Raw genomic sequence first — 16,172 nt, forward strand, 5'->3', positions numbered from 1 at the left:
GGTAACCACCATTTTATTTTTTGTTTCTATAAATTACTACTTTAGCTTTCTCACGTAAGTGGAATCATACAGAAGCTGTCTTTTTGTAACTGGCATATTTCACTTAGCATAATTTAACAAGATTCATTAATGTTATAGCATGTGATATTTCCTTGATTTTAATGGCTAAACAGTATTCCACTGTGTGTATAATACCACATTTTGTTTATCCATTCCTCCATCGATGGGCATTTGGGTTGCTTCCAACCTCTTGGCTACTGTGAACTGTCTATGAACACAGGTGTGCAAACATCTCTTCAAGACCCTGCTTTTAATTCTTTTGTATATATACCCTGAAGTGAGATTACTGGATCATATAATTTTTAAAAAATTTTTGAGGAACTCTATATTTTTTCCATAGTGGTTGTACCATCTTATTATCCCACCAACAGTGCACAAAAGTTTCTAATTCTCCACATCCTCACCATATCCTGTTACTTTGGTTTTTTTGATAGTAGCCATTTCTAATAAGTGTAACATTTCATTATGTTTTGGTTTGCATCACTCTGATGATTAGCGATGTTGAGCATCTTTTCATATTCTTTTTAGTCATCTGTATACCATCCTTGAAGAAATGTATACTTAAGTCCTTTGCTCATTTTAAATAGGGTTGATTTTTTGTTGTTGTTATTGAGCTGCAGGAATTCTTTATATATTCTAGATATTAATCCCATATCAGATACATGATTTGCAAATATTTTCTCCCATTTTGAAAGCTGCCTTTTCACCCTGTTGTGTCCTTTGATGCACAAAGTTTTTAAGCTTAGTGTAGCCCCATTTGTCCACTTTTGCTTCTGCTGCCTATGCTTTTGGTGTCATAGCCAAAAGCATGCAAGTCCAATGTCATGAAGCTTTTCTCCTATGTTTTCTTCTAGAAGTTTTAGTGTTACGTGCTGCATTTAGGTCTTTATTTAATTATTGTATATGGTGTAAGGATTCAATTTCATTCTTTTGCATATGGATAGTCATTTCCTCTAACATCACATGTTGAAGAAGCTGTCTTTTCCCCCAAAGAATGCTCCTCGTACACTTGCTGAAGATCATCTTGACCATATTAGCTATCTATTCCATTCCATTGGTTTGTTTGTCTTTATGCCAGTATCATACAGTTTGAGTTTTGTTGTTGTTATTGAGCATATTTGCAATATGCTTTGAAATCAGAAAGTGTGAATCTTCTAACTTTTTCCTTCTTTTCCAAAATTGTTTTAGCTGTTTGGGGTCCATATGTCTTTTTTTTTTTTTTTTTTTTAATGTACGCTATTATGCCAACAACAAAAAAAAAGAAAAAAAAAAAAGATTGGGAATCACTGAGCCTTACAGGAGAATGGCCTTCAAATTTTTTGTTCATATATGCCCCCAAACAATTTTTTAGTATGTATCCCTTGCAAAAAATATGTAGTTTCAGTTATACTATAAACATGCACATTTTAAAATAAAACTATTATTTTTTAAAACTTAGTGGATTCTAAACACTATAGGGAAATGATACCCACCAACATCCATTAAAAAAAAAATGCTGATCTTCTCAACAGTTTTTACAAGTCCTTCATTCTCCTTAAATACTTATTTCTATTCTATTTCCTCCACAGAATGCTATTCTAATAAACATAGATTTTTATTATTATCAGTACAAAACTTTCTCTGCAAAAAAGGATATGAATTGAGAAAACATTTTCCTGTAATCATAAGACTCTTAAGTATGAACAATTTTCTTCTTGCTTGAGTTATTGCAATTATTATAAGTAAATAAATGAGGAAAACAACATAAATGTACTATATATCTTGATAATTAAACAAAAAGTAAAATTGGAAAACCCGTAATAAAATGAATGGAGGAATTCACAACACTTTGATTAAATGGGAAGGTTTTTTTACACCTTGAAGCAACTTACTATAATAAGACTACAAACGTGTCAGAGGTAAAGTGGTAGAAGGTGGGGTGGGACAGTAGGCACTTTCACAGGTACATGTGGAAAATGATTTACTTAAAATCATCTGTTCCCAAGCAACCTTTAAAAATTTCCACGATCCTAAGGTACTCTTACTTCAATCTAAAGACCCTGCTACTGAATAGAATCTAAACTCCTTCACCAACCTCTTCTATTTTATCTCTTATATCCCACCCTTCCACCACAATTTACTATTTGCAGCTTTCTGAATCCCATACTGTTTCACATCTGTTGTCTATCTTCTCTCCATCTGATGGACACCTTTAAACTATTAATGTGAAAATATCACCTCCTATATGAAGACTTTCTGGGTTTCCTGGATAGACTAGACCAACACTCCTTCTCCCCCATCGTGTGCCATATCATAGCATAACACCCCTGACAATTGTTTCACATATGTATCTTCTTTTATTATCTGAAAATTGCTTGAGGGACATATTTTATTTACCTTTTAACTAATTTTGTGCTTAGAACATAGTGGATGCTCAATAAATATTAGCTGAATGAAGAAACTGAAGAACACTCAAATCTCAATTTCCTCACTGGTAAAATTGTATCTGTATGATCCTCTTCCAATTTTAAAGAAACCCAATAGCTCTATATATTTTCTTAAATTTCTACAAATGTTCTATTTTCAGATTATTTTCTCTCCTAGTATGATCTCAAACTAGAGAAAATATTTTTACTACATATAAAAAATAGAGTATTTCATATCCTTTGTGATATTCCATTATGTAAAGTGATTCTATGATTTTAGGTTATCCTAAATAAAGCACATTTTTCTCAGAGATTGCTTAAAAACATGAATTGATTATTTCAACATAATTCCCTACTTGCTTTATATTCTGGTTGGTAAAAGAGGCAAGAAGGAGAGCTGTTCTACATTTTTAGTATGTCAACAAGAAATTATTTTACTATTAGGTAAATCAAGAAATCTACAATATTATAATACCCAAATTATCTCCAACTATTCTGGCTCTCCCTCTCTGTTCATGTATTTATTTATTTATTTATTTATTTATTTATTTATTTATTTATTTATTTATATGTTTGCCCAACTCAACTGTAAATTTCAGAAAGTTCTGGTCTAGTCATTGGAAATTACGTCACTGTAGGTTAACTGGGGACCCATAAAGTGGGTACCTATACTCTACCCATCCCTGCAATTTCAAAGTAATAAACCAGGGAGAGTGGCTCATGCCTATAATTCCAGCACTTTGGGAGTCCAGGTGGGAGGATCACTTAAGCCCAGGAGTTCAAGACCAGCTTGAGCAACACAGTAAGACCTCATCTCAATAAAAACTGAAAAAATTATCTGGGCATGGTGGTGCGTACTTGCAGTCCTAGTAACACAGGAGACTGAGGTGGGAGGATCCCTTGAATCCAGGAGTTTGAGGCTGCAGTGAACTATGATCACGCCACTGCACTCTGGCCTAGGCAACAGAGTGAGGCCCTGTCTCCAAAAAACAAAAACAAAACAAAAAAGCCACAAAGCAGTAAGACCAGACTTCATGTCTTAAGTAGATAGTATTTACTTTATAAAAACAATTCTTTTTTGTTTTCTGTTTTTTGTTTTTGTTTTGTTTTGTTTTGTTTGAGATGGAGTCTCGCTCTGTCGCCCAGGCTGGAGTGCAGTGGTGCGTTCTTGGCTCACTGCAAGCTCCGCCTCCTGGGTTCATGCCATTCTCCAGCTTCATCCTCCCGAGTAGCTGGGACTACATGCACCCACCACCGTATAAAAACAATTATTAACAGTTGTCATTAATGCAAACATTGGGAAAGGGTAGGGCTCAGCATCTTTTAAAGCTATAGAGGACAGTCTTCTTTTGTAATTAAATATACAAAGTAACATAAAGTCATACCTTGATAATTCAAATATAGAAGAGAGTAGTAGCACTGTATCTCTAGCAGCTGTCCACATTAAAATAAAAGTAATTTTTTTTTCAGTACAAATATCTTTATTTTCATACTTAAAAAGAATCACATACTCATTCCAACAGTTTTACTAGGTTTGGTAAACCCAATAAGTTACACACTCAGGTACTTGGAAGGTTATTGGACAGCTCCTTAGCCGATTGAGTCAGGGCAAAGTGGTCACTTTCCCCACAGCCAGACTCTGGATTTGCCTCCTGGGAGGACACCATGCCTGGCACAGGCTGACGGGGTGGCTGCAGTCGAACCTTTCCTCCAGGTTATGAACCAGTTAACACAATTCTCGTGGCTACTTTCACTTCAGAGTGTCATGTTTATTGATGTGGAGTTTTCTGAGTAGGGAGGTCAAGCCATACCTGTTCAGTAAAACAAATATTTCTTGTAGTGTTCTAGATTGAGGGCAGCAGTCAATGGTAAAATAAATCTCGGTGGCATGTTCCTGACAGGTTATACGGCAGCACTGGCTCAAGGATTTCTCCCCCGACACGATTCCTAAGAATGTTTGCTAGTTGGTTCTTTGTTTTGGCAATTTGATGGTTTTGATGAATTTGCTGTGATCCAGGGGTATTCAAGTACTTCTCTGAGCACTAGCCTCTGGCTGGGATTATACTTCAACAGTCTTGAAATGAGGTCCCTGGCTCCCTCTGTTACAAAGTCAGGGAATGTGAATTCTCAACTGATGATATTCTTTTGTAGGTCTCTTGGTATGTGTCTGCCTTAAAAGGAGGCTTCCCAACTAAAAATTCATAGCAAAGAACTCCAAGGCTCCAGAGATCCACCTTCTCATCATGCATCCGACCTTCAATCATTTCGGGGGGCAGGTCGTCCAGGGTGCCACAGAGAGTGGTCCTCCCGGAAGATGGAGCATGTACTGACCACCCAAAATTTGCAATGTTAAGCTATCCAGCTGATCCAAGAAGTAAGTTCTCTGGCTTAATGTCTCTATGAATAACTGTCTTTGAATGACAGTAAGACAGGGCATTGGCCAATTCTGTGATATAAGTAGCAGTTCTCTGCTCATCAAACTTCGAAAGTTTCTGAAGTTCTCTATTGACTGTTTCAAGTGGTGTATATTCCAGAATTAGGTAGACTCTGGTGGCATCATGGAAATAACCACACAGTCTGATTATATCAGGATGTTGAAGGTAGGACTGTATTTCTACTTCTCTTCTGAGTTGATGCTCCAATCCTGCTTTCTCCAGCTGAACTTTAAATAACACTTTAAGAGCCAGAATAAACTTGCTTTGTTTTTCTCTTGCCAAATAAACATTACCAAACTTTCCTTTACCCAGAAGGTGACCAATTTCAAAGTCTTCCAAAGCCCATTCCCTCTTTTTTGATTCTTCATTTTTCTGTTTTGATGCCAGTTCCTCCTCAGGATTATTTTCAGGTGCCGACAGCGGGGGCTGCTTGCTCTTTTGGGTGTTATTCAGTGGCCTGGAGACAGGATGAGGTACACTGGTTGCCTGCAATTGCTTCTGTTTCTGATTCTGAACTGGCTTGTGACTGGAGCCAAGCTTTTGTGCTTGCAAAGGAACACGCTGGGAAGAATTTGAAGGACACAAGACCCACTGAGCCTGGCCACTATTTGCAGGTAATGGATTCTGACAAGGAAATTGCTGAGTCACGAGAACATGTTTTGGACCTCCAACTGGAGATGTAGCCTTAACAGGCCCTGAAATGTAGTTTTCTTTAGATTGGTCCATGATGCCTGTGACCCTAGGACCTCAGTCTTCCAAGAGCTCAGCCCAATAAAAGTACTTTTAAACCAACTGATACACCTCTATAATTCACAAGTAATTGGGGTGTTTTATGTTTTTACATATCCTCTAGAGATGAGCTGGGTTAAGAAATTAAAACTATATCAGCTAAAAAATTTTAAGATGATCTCATGATTTCTGCTTCCCAATAAACATTTATAACATTAATAAATAAAGTGAAGAAAAGCAAAGGCAAATACCATCAGCAGTTTAAGTCAGGTCCCATTTACCTGCTCTGCTAATTTCATTTTTTATCTGTAAAATTTCACTGTACAAAAGTTTACGTTCAAAACTCTTTATATTACGGCTTGGCCTAGCCTATCTTAAAAGTGCTCAGAACACTTACATTAGCCTATAGTTGGGCAAAATCTTCTAACACAAAGTCTATTTTATAAGGAAGTGTTGAAAATATCTCATGTAATTTCTTGAATACTGTACACTGTAGAGTACAGTCTCTCATATTTGCTGCTGCTACCCAGCATCACAAAAGAGTATCTTACCCATTGTATCACTAGCTCTGGAAAAGATCGAGGTGCAAAACTTGAAGTATGGTTTCTACAAAGTACACATTGCTTTCACATTACTGTAAAGCTAAAAAATTGGAAGCCAAACCATCATAAGTCTGAGATCATCTGTACAGGTTTTGCAAAGGGCCTCACTGGTGAAGAGGTCCATTCTGTTCATTTTCTACATGAATTGATCATAGCCACAATAATATCAACATACACAAACTCAAGAATTTGATTTAGAAGAGTAGTACATTAAACCGTATTTGTAAATCTATAGGTATAGTGCAAATTAATCTAGATGTTTGGGGTATATTTATATCCCCAACTGCCTGTGTAAGTTGGACACATATTCAATCTGTATATACCTGAGTTTTAGCACCTATAATTGTGCCATACTATATTATAGCCATTAGCCACATTTGGCTACTTAAATATAAATTAATTAAAATTAACTTGAATTTTAAAAATTCAGTTCCTCAGTTGCACTGGCCACATTTCAAAGGCTCAATAAACACATGTGCCTACAGGTTACCATACTGGACAGTATAGATATAATGATGAAAATAAACAGGATGATATGACAGACAATAACAAGTGGGAACAAGGGGGTTGTATTGACTACTTTAGATCAGGTGGTCAGAAAAGGCTGCCCTGAGTTGACATTTGAGCTGAGACTTGAATGACAAGATGCAACTAGCATGCAAAGATCTGCAAAAGGCATCCAAGGCATAGACAACAGTGAGGGCAAAAACCTCAGCCACAAATGTGGTTGGCTGGTTTAACAACAAAAAAGAGTATCTGAAGCATAAGAAATAAGAGGAGAGGTGTATAAGGTCCAAGAAATGGCAGGAAGCAGAGTCTCAAGGGCCTTATACACCATTTAAGAACTTTGGATTTTATGTTAAGTGAAATCAAAAACCATACAGGGTTATAAACAGGGCAATGTTAAGCTGGGTGCGGTGGCTCATGACTGTAATCCCAGCACTTTGGGAGGCTGAGGCAGGTGGATCACAAGGTCAGGAGTTCAAGATCAGCCTGGCCAACATAGTGAAACCCCATCTCTACTAAAAATACAAATATTAGCCGGGCATGGTGGCGCATGCCTGTAGTCCCAGCTACTTGGGAGGCTGAGACGGAAGAATTGCTTGAACCCGGGAGGTGGAGGTTGCAGTGAGCCAAGATCATGCCACCGCACTCCAGCTTGGGCAACAGAGTGAGACCTCATATCAAAAAAAAAAAAGAAAAAGAAAAAAGGCAATGTTTTGATCTAAATTATGTCTTAAAAGCTCACTCTACCTACTGTTGAGAATTATTATGGGAAACCAAGAGTGAAAGCAGGAAGATCTGCTAGAAGAAGACATATCATATCATAGCCCAGGTTGAGAAAAGATCATGGCCTGGACCAGGAGAGTGGTAGAGGGATAAAGAAAATTTGTTCCTTTTTTCTACATTCCCTATCTACAATCCTGCATCTGCTATCCTTCACAGCCAAGCTCCTTGAAATAGTATACTTCACTTTTTAACCCCTTATCCTATAAATATGCTTTCTGCCTCCACTATCCTACTGAAACTGTCCTAAGGCCCAGTTACTTCCACCTTCCCAAAACCAATGAGCACTTTTCTATCCTTTTCTTACCTGACCTCTGCTGCATTTGCAAAACTGCTGACTATTCCTCACCTTCATCAAGTTCTCACCTTCCTCAGCTCCAAGGGCCTTACTCTCACCTGATTTTCCTCTTTCTTTTACTCCTTCGCAGTCTTCTTCCCAGTAACCTCTACTTGACTTTTAAACACCAGTGCTCCTCTAAGTTTACAGCTTTAGTACTCAGTGCATTTCACAACATACATAATCTTTGAGACTGAATTTACAGTTTTTGCTGTTAGCTCCCCAATTAACGTCTCTGGCCCAGTACTCCCTACTGTTTAGACTATCTATATCTGGTGTTCAACCAGATGTCCTTACTTGGACATACTGTAAACATTTAAAATGCAAAAGGTTGAAAATCTGTATCCTTTATTCTCTTATTATATACACTTGTCCAAACCACAAGCCAAAGACTTCCTAAACTCCCCCTCATTTACTAGTTACAATGCCCATCACCAGACCTTCAGAAGGTCCTGCAGATTCTAACTCCTTTATGTCTTTCTAATCTAGTCCTTCATCTTCATCCTGCTAAGGTTCTTAATTCAAGCTCATATCATTTCTTGCTTGGATTACTGGAAGAGCTTCCCAATCCATTTCCCTTCTTCCAATCTCTCCTCCACTTTGCTACCAGAGCACATTACGGGTCTTCAACAAACGTTGTTGATTACATTAAGTACAAATCTGACAATGTCATTTCTCTACTTAAACTTTCAGAGAAACGCCACAACTTTCACAGGGCTTCTCATGGTCTAGCTCCTTATCACTATTACTGCCTCATTGCCCCAATTCTTCCTCTCCCATCCTCGTCTCTAGCCACTCAGCTTTTCTTAGTTCTCTAAATACCATGCCATTTCAGTCCTTCCTCTGCACATGCTATTACCGCTCCTTTACTCCTCTAACTAGTACTTCAAAGGTAGGCTTAAGTATCACCACTTGAAGAAAATGCCTCACATCTATCTCAATCACATTGAATGGAAGTTAGTGATTTGTCTGTAAACCATAAGTTCCTAGAGGCAGGGTCCACCAACCTTATTTGGTTTGTAGCACCAATGACTGGCACAGAGTATGTAATCATTCACAGATGGGTTTGATTTGATATCTTCTAAATTTTTTTTTAAAGGGGGAAGAGCTTAGTGGGCCTTATATCACCGTTCCGGCATAGCACAGAGTGAGAACACTGTACTACAAAGCCAAACGTGCTTCATGTTGGAAATGCAAAAATAAAATAAAATAAAACACAAGGCACACCCTTTCAAAAGATGAAATGTAGGAAATTCTGAGAGCCTATGTAGTATCTAAGAAACCAGCCTTGGAACTTTATACTACGTGGGGAAAGGCTTATTTAACACTTTGATGATAAAAATAGGTGGAAGGCTTCTCATCCCAATAAAGCAAATTAACCTTTCTTGGCTATGTCACTGTAATTTTAGTTCCTAATGTAGATTCTCGTTCACTTCCCGACAGGTTATTTTCCTTCTTTGAGAGACTCTTACCACCTTAAGAGTCACTCATTTGTCAGTCAGCCATTTGTTCTCAAAATCTGAATGGGGGAAACGCGGATGAAAGAAGGGAGAGTGTGGGGGGATGATCAACACTTTCGGAACGGGAGGTGGCAGAAGGCCACAGTCCCCGGGATGGAAGAGTGGGCGCTGGGGCAATACCAGAGTGGAGCGCTGACATGTGGCAAGGAACGGGGAGGATGCGATCACGGAGCAGGCAACATGAAACAAGGGACGACCCCAGGCTGAAGATGGGAGACGGAGAAGATACTTAGAGAGAAAGCTAGGAATGTGGGGGGAGGGGGGAGGGAGGAAGTGGTGATAGGCAGAGGCGAGAGGAAACGAGACGCAGTTTTGGGCCAGGGATCAGAGGGGCTGAGGAGAATAGCTGGGTCGAGAGGAAGACAACACAAATGGGGCTTCAGGACGAGGTGGGCAGGGGTTCATCCCGGAACAGAGGGGAGGCACGGGAAGAACTGGGGGTCCAGAGGGCAGAGGCAGGAGGCGCAGAGCGAGTAGGAGACCCGAACCCTCCAAGCAGAGGCCGCGGGTGACGGGGGAAGGAACGGAGAGGTGAGAGGCACTTACTGGGGTCCCTCCGCAAGGCGCCGCTGGGGATCTCCTCCCGCAGGTGAGGAAAGAGGAAGTCCCGGGCGGCCTGGAGGTCCTGGAAGTAGCAGAACTGGACAATGGAGCAGGCCATGGCTCCGGGGAACCCCACTACGGCACTCACCTTACCTCACCACGCCCTGCCCCCTCCACCCCACTGCGGCCGCCGCCGAGCCCCAATAGCTCTAGCCAAGCAGAAGGCGGAGAAACCAAACCGGAAGCTGTCACTGACACGGGTCCGCTGTCTCCGAGTACTGCGCAGGCGCAGGCTGGCCCAGGCGCCTAGGGAGGGCTGGCCCGGGTCACGTGACTAGGGCGCTGCTGCTGCTGCAGGTGGAGCCAAAGTCTACGTGGAGGCTTGGGGCAGATTTTCAGTCCCAGTTCTGCGTCTACACCAAGGAATGAACCCTTTCATTCATTCTGGCTTTTAGCCAGAGGTGTTCTAATTGGACTTGTCCGCGCAGGCCTTTGACTCATTCAACCAATCTTATTGATGCCCTAATATTGGCACGATCTTGATGTTTCACAGAAAATAATTCGTTTTAAACTAGTGGCAGGCCAGTGGGGGACTGTATCCTGCAAGAGTCGGATTTTGAAAAGATTAATTGCTCTTCCGGAGATTAGCCCCGTCAAGGCTGGCTTTAAATGCTCCTGCTATAAATTTCCATAGTACTATGCAAGCCCAATATAGTACGTGTTAAAGTGTATTATACTCTTATGTTTTCATTATTCATTTGGTTTTTCATTCATGCATTCATCCATCCATTCGACAAATATTTGTTAGCCTTTTAAATGCCAGCCACGCAGGGTGCTGAGCATTAGAGAACAAAAGAGAAGAAATACCTTTTCCCAGAAAGTTAGAATTCTAGTGACTGATACAGGCAGTAAGAAATTAATTACAGTAGTTCACTTTAATCCAAGGGGATATGTTCTAAGACCCCCAGTGGATGACTGAAACCATGGATAGTACTGAAACCTGTGTATGCGTGTTTTATTTTTACCTGTACATACATATGATAAAGTTCAATTTATAAATTAGGCACAGTGAAATATTAACAATAACTAATACTTAAAATGAATAATGTGGAAAATGAACCCATGGATAAAAGGGGGGACTACTGTACTCAACTATTTACTGAAATTGTGATCATGCTAGTAAGTGCTTCATAAATATTTGCTGAAGAAATAAATGGAATGTGTACATAAAGTAAATAGAATAAACTGTTTCTTTTACAAAGCACTGTTTTTGAAAGTACTTTACATTGTCCATTTGGAAAGTCACAAATACCATCTAAAAATAGTGTGTCTTATCTCATTTTTTAAATGAAGAAATTGAGTCGTCTCTGAGCAGACTTTAAGTTATTTTTCCAAAAAGTAAAAACAAAAAAATATATTTTAATGTGAACACAAAGATCTGTAGGCACTTACACATTCCCCAAAGGAAACTTAAGGAGGCCATCCACTTTTTATGAGAAAATGGCACAGGAATAAATAGAAAGCAAGTGGATGGGGTCCAGAGCATCCATTTCTGTCTGTCCTGTGGACATACACACTTTGTCCTAATAATATAACAACTATAATTTAGTGCCTAGGTTCCTACTCCATTATTTCCTACTTCTAGAGTAGGATGCTTTTCACAAAATAGGGCAGGCAATTTCTATGTTATCAGGTTAACAGCAATCAGTTCTTCACCTATAAAAGGCAGTTGAATCCGACATGCTGTAAGGTCCCTTTAAGCATCAGGGACCTATACTTCTGTAATCAAAGCTTTCAGAAAAGGCAAGCTGCCGGTGCTCCCTTCTTCCATCTGAAGAAATGCGATGTTTCCTCAGATCATCACTAACTAGGATAATCCAGCCCTGATATGATTATTCCCTAAAGTCCAGCACCAATCCCAAACTAAACTAAAATTTAAATTTAGATTCTTAGTGTTACTGGATGAATAACGAACACATGACTCTTTCTGGAAGGGGACTGTCATTCCTTGAAAACCATTCAAGTTCCTATTCAGGTAAATGCATTTTATGGAAGTAACCGCTGTTGGCTGATTCTGCTGGCCTTTGTTCTGCCCTGAGGCATTCATATGTCTCCTTTGGTGGTCATTGAATTTCATTACTGTGTTGGCTCAGTTTTAATGGTGAAGTCCCTGACTTCCTTCCAAGTACTGTTGAAAGGATTCATTCATGGATGTTTTTAAGGACTTTAGATACCCTTCACAGAAATTACAACACATTCATGAACTGAACTCTTCCCCCAGGAAGTTGTAACGCTGCAGGGGAGATGCCTCTGGAGTTCTGCTACCATGGTTTCTGTAGCATGTGGGAGGATTGCATCAGACAGTGAATATCACTTATTCCACAGTCATAAGAAAGCACATTGCGAAAATGTGCAGGCCTTACATATCCCAGCATTGACAGTGTCTTTCTGAGGTCTGGGTTCAGGAGGTAGGAAAAGCACTGTGACCAAAATAACAGCAGGATGAGTCCAGGTACTAATGTGAACTTCCTCCATTATCCATTAGTGTGAGTCAGAGCACTGATGACTGCTGTGAAGAGAGAGATGTGTGCTCATTTTCTCTTGCCACCACCATGTAAGAAGAGCCTTTCATCTCCTGCCATGATTCCGAGGCCTCCCCAGATATGTGGAACTAGTGATACAGAGATGTGACCCAACATGTCTACCTACAGGGAGGAGATGTGGTTTTTACTGGAATATACTGGCAAGCAAAAGTTCTCTCCTTTTGGCTTTCTCCCTGCTTCTGAGGTAGACAAAAGAAGAGTTGTTCAAGTTAATAAAAAGGTCGAGGGGTGGCGCCAAGATGGCCAAATAGGAACAGCTCCAGTCTGCAGCAACCAGCGTGAACAACACAGAAGGCAGGTGATTTCTACATTTCCAACTGAGGCACCGGGTTCATCTCACTGGGGCTTGCCAGACAAGTGGGTGCAGCCCACGGAGCAGGGCAGGGCATCACCTTACCTGGGAAGCCAAGGGGTCAGGGAATTCCCTTTCCTAGCAAAGGGAAGCCGTGACAGACAGCACCTGGAAAATCGGGACACTCCCACCCTAATACATCGCTTTTCCAACAGGCTAAAGAAGAATTGTTCAAGTTAATAAAAAGGTCGAGGGGTGGCGCCAAGACGGCCGAATAGGAACAGCTCCAGTCTGCAGCTCCCAGCATTAACAACGCAGAAGACGGGTGATTTCTACATTTCCAACTGAGGTACCAGGATCATCTCACTGGGGCTTGCCAGCCAAGTGGGTGCAGCCCACGGAGCAGAGCAGGGCATGGCCTCACCCACCTAATTGGAGAATTCCCTTTCCTAGTAAAGGGAAGCCATGACAGCACCTGAAAAATTGGGACACTCCCACCCTAATACATCGCTCTTCCAATGACCTTAGCAAAAGGCACACCAAGTGATTATATCCCGCTCCTGGTTCGGAGGGTCTCACACCCATGGAGCCTCGCTCACTGCTAGCACAGCAGTCTGAGATTGAAGAGGGAGGCTGGGGAAGGGGCATCCACCATTCCACCATTGCTGAGGCTTGAGTAGGTAAACAAAGCAGCTGGGAAGCTCGGACTGGGTGGAGCCCACCTCAGCTCAAGGAGGCCTGCCTGCCTCTGTAGACGCCACCTCTAGGGGCAGGGCACAGCTGAACAAAAGGCAGCAGAAACTTCTGCAGATTTAAACGTCCCTGTCTGACAGCTTTGAAGAGAGTAGTGGTTCTCCCAGCACGGAGTGTGAGATCTGAGAATGGACAGACTGCCTCCTCAAGTGGGTCCCTGATCCCCGAGTAGCCTAACTTGGAGGCATCTCCCAGTAGGGGGGTGACTGACACCTCATAAGGCCAGGTGCCCCTCTGAGATGAAGCTTCCAGAGGAAGGAACAGACAGCAACATTTGCTCTTCTGCAGCCTCCAATGGTGATACCCACGCAGACAGGGTCTGGAGTTGACCCCCAGCAAACTCTGACAGACCTGCAGCTGAGGGTCCTGACTGTTAAAAGGAAAACTAACAAACAGAAAGGACATCCACACCAAAACCCCGTCTGTACGTCACCATCATCAAAGACCAAAGGTAGACAAAACCACAAAGATGGGGAGAAACCAGAGTGGAAAAGCTGAAAATTCTGAAAATCAGAGTGCCCTTTTCCTCCAAAGGAACTCAGCTCCTCGCCAGCAATGGAACAAAACTGGATGGAGAAATACTTTGACAGTCAAGAGAAGAAGGCTTCAGATGATCGGTAATAACAAACTTCTCTGAGCTAAAGGAGGATGTTTGAACCCATCGCAAAGAAGTGAAAAACCTTGAAAAAAGAGTAGACAAATGGTTAAATAGAATAAACAGTGTAGAGAAGTCCTTAAATGACCTGATGGAGCTGAAAACCATAGCACGAGAAGTATGTGACGCATGCACAAGCTTCAGTAGCAGATTTGATCAAATGGAAGAAAGGGTATCAGTGATTGAAGATCAAATGAATGAAATGAAGTGAGAAGACAAGTTTAGTGAAAAAAGAGTAAAAAAAAAAAAATGAACAAAGCCTCCAAGAAATATGGGACTATGTGAAAAGACCAAATCTGCGTCTGATTTGTGTACCTGAAAGTGAAGGAGAGAATGGAACCAAGTTGGAAAACACTCTTCAGGACATTATCCAGGAGAACTTCCCCAACCTAGCAAGGCAGGCCAATATTCAAATTCTGGAAATGCAGAGAATACAACAAAGATACTCCTCGAGAAGAGCAACTCCAAGACACGTAATTGTCAGATTCACCAAAGTTGAAACAAAGGAAAAAATGTTAAGGGCAGCCAGAGAAAAAGGTCGGGTTACCCACAAAGGGAAGCCCATCAGACTAACAGTGGATCTCTCGGCAGGAACTCTACAAGGCGGGAAAGAGTGGGGGCCAATATTCAACATTCTTAAAGAAAATAATTTTCAACCCAGAATTTCATATCCAGCCAAACTAAGCTTCATAAGTGATGGAGAAATAAAATACTTTATGGACAAACAAATGCTGAGAGATTTTGTTACCACCAGGCCTGCCCAACAAGAGCTCCTGAAGGAAGCATTAAACATGAAAAGGGACAACCAGTACCAGCCACTGCAAAAACATGCCAAATAAGACCATCGATACTAAGAAGAAACCGCATCAAATATTGAGCAAAATAACCAGCTAACATCATAATGACAGGATCAAATTCACACATAACAATATTAACCTTAAATGTAAATGGACTAAATGCTCCAAATAAAAGACATAAAATGGCAAATTGGATAAAGAGTCAAGACCCATCAGTGTGCTGTATTCAGGAGACCCATCTCACGTGCAGAGACACACATAGGCTCAAAATAAAGGCATAGAGGAAGATCTACCAAGCAAATGGAAAACCAAAAAAAGCAGGGGTTGCAGTCCTAGTCTCTGATAAAACAGACTTTAAACCAACAAAGATGAAAAGAGACAAAGCAGGTCATTACATAATGGTAAAGGGATCAATTCAACAAGAAGAGCTAACTATCCTAAATATATATGCACCCAATACAGGAGCACCTAGATTCATAAAGCAAGTCCTGAGAGACCTAAAAAGAGATTTAGACTCTCACACAATAATAATGGGAGACTTTAACACCCCACTGTCAACATTAGACGGATCAATGAGACAGAAAGTTAATAAGGATATCCAGGAATTGAACTCAGCCCTGCACCAAGCAGACCTAATAGACATCTACAGAACTCTCCACCCCAAAACAACAGAATATACATTCTTCTCAGCACCACATCACACTTATTCCAAAATTGACCACATAGTTGGAAGTAAAGCACTCCTCAGCAAATGAAAAAGAACAGAAATGATAACAAACTGTCTCTCAGACCACAGGGCAATCAAACTAGAACTCAGGAGTAAGAAATTCACCCAAAACCGCTAAAGTACATGGAAACTGAACAACCTGCTCCTGAATGACTACTGGGTACATAACAAAATGAAGGCAGAAATAAAGATGTTCTTTGAAACCAATGAGAACAAAGATACAACATACCAGAATCTCTGGGACACATTTGAAGCAATGTGTAGAGGGAAATTTATAGCACTAAATGCCCACAAGAGAAAGCAGGAGAGATCTAAAATTGACACCCTAACATCACAATTAAAAGAACTAGAGAAGCAAGAGCAAACATATTCAAAAGCTAGCAGAAGGCAAGAAATATCTAAGATCAGAGCAGAGCTGAAGGAGATA

General features: G+C 40.7%; 1 protein-coding gene and 1 pseudogene across 2 annotated transcripts in view; both read right to left on the bottom strand.

Annotated features, from left to right (window-relative positions):
• RAB3GAP2 (RAB3 GTPase activating non-catalytic protein subunit 2) overlaps positions 1 to 10,153 on the bottom strand; it is a 123,803-nt gene extending 113,650 nt beyond the window's left edge. For both annotated transcript variants that reach the window (XM_065542060.1, XM_065542059.1), the window contains exon 1: positions 9,922 to 10,153. In XM_065542060.1, the coding sequence (XP_065398132.1) occupies positions 9,922 to 10,036 (115 nt within the window). In that variant the 5' untranslated portion in view covers positions 10,037 to 10,153. The remainder of the gene's footprint in view (positions 1 to 9,921) is intronic.
• Positions 3,946 to 7,437, bottom strand: LOC135970160 (aurora kinase A-like; annotated as a pseudogene).
• Positions 10,154 to 16,172: the final 6,019 nt, after the last annotated feature.

The sequence above is a fragment of the Macaca fascicularis genome, chromosome 1, assembly GCF_037993035.2.
Source record: "Macaca fascicularis isolate 582-1 chromosome 1, T2T-MFA8v1.1".
Lineage (NCBI taxonomy): Eukaryota > Metazoa > Chordata > Mammalia > Primates > Cercopithecidae > Macaca > Macaca fascicularis.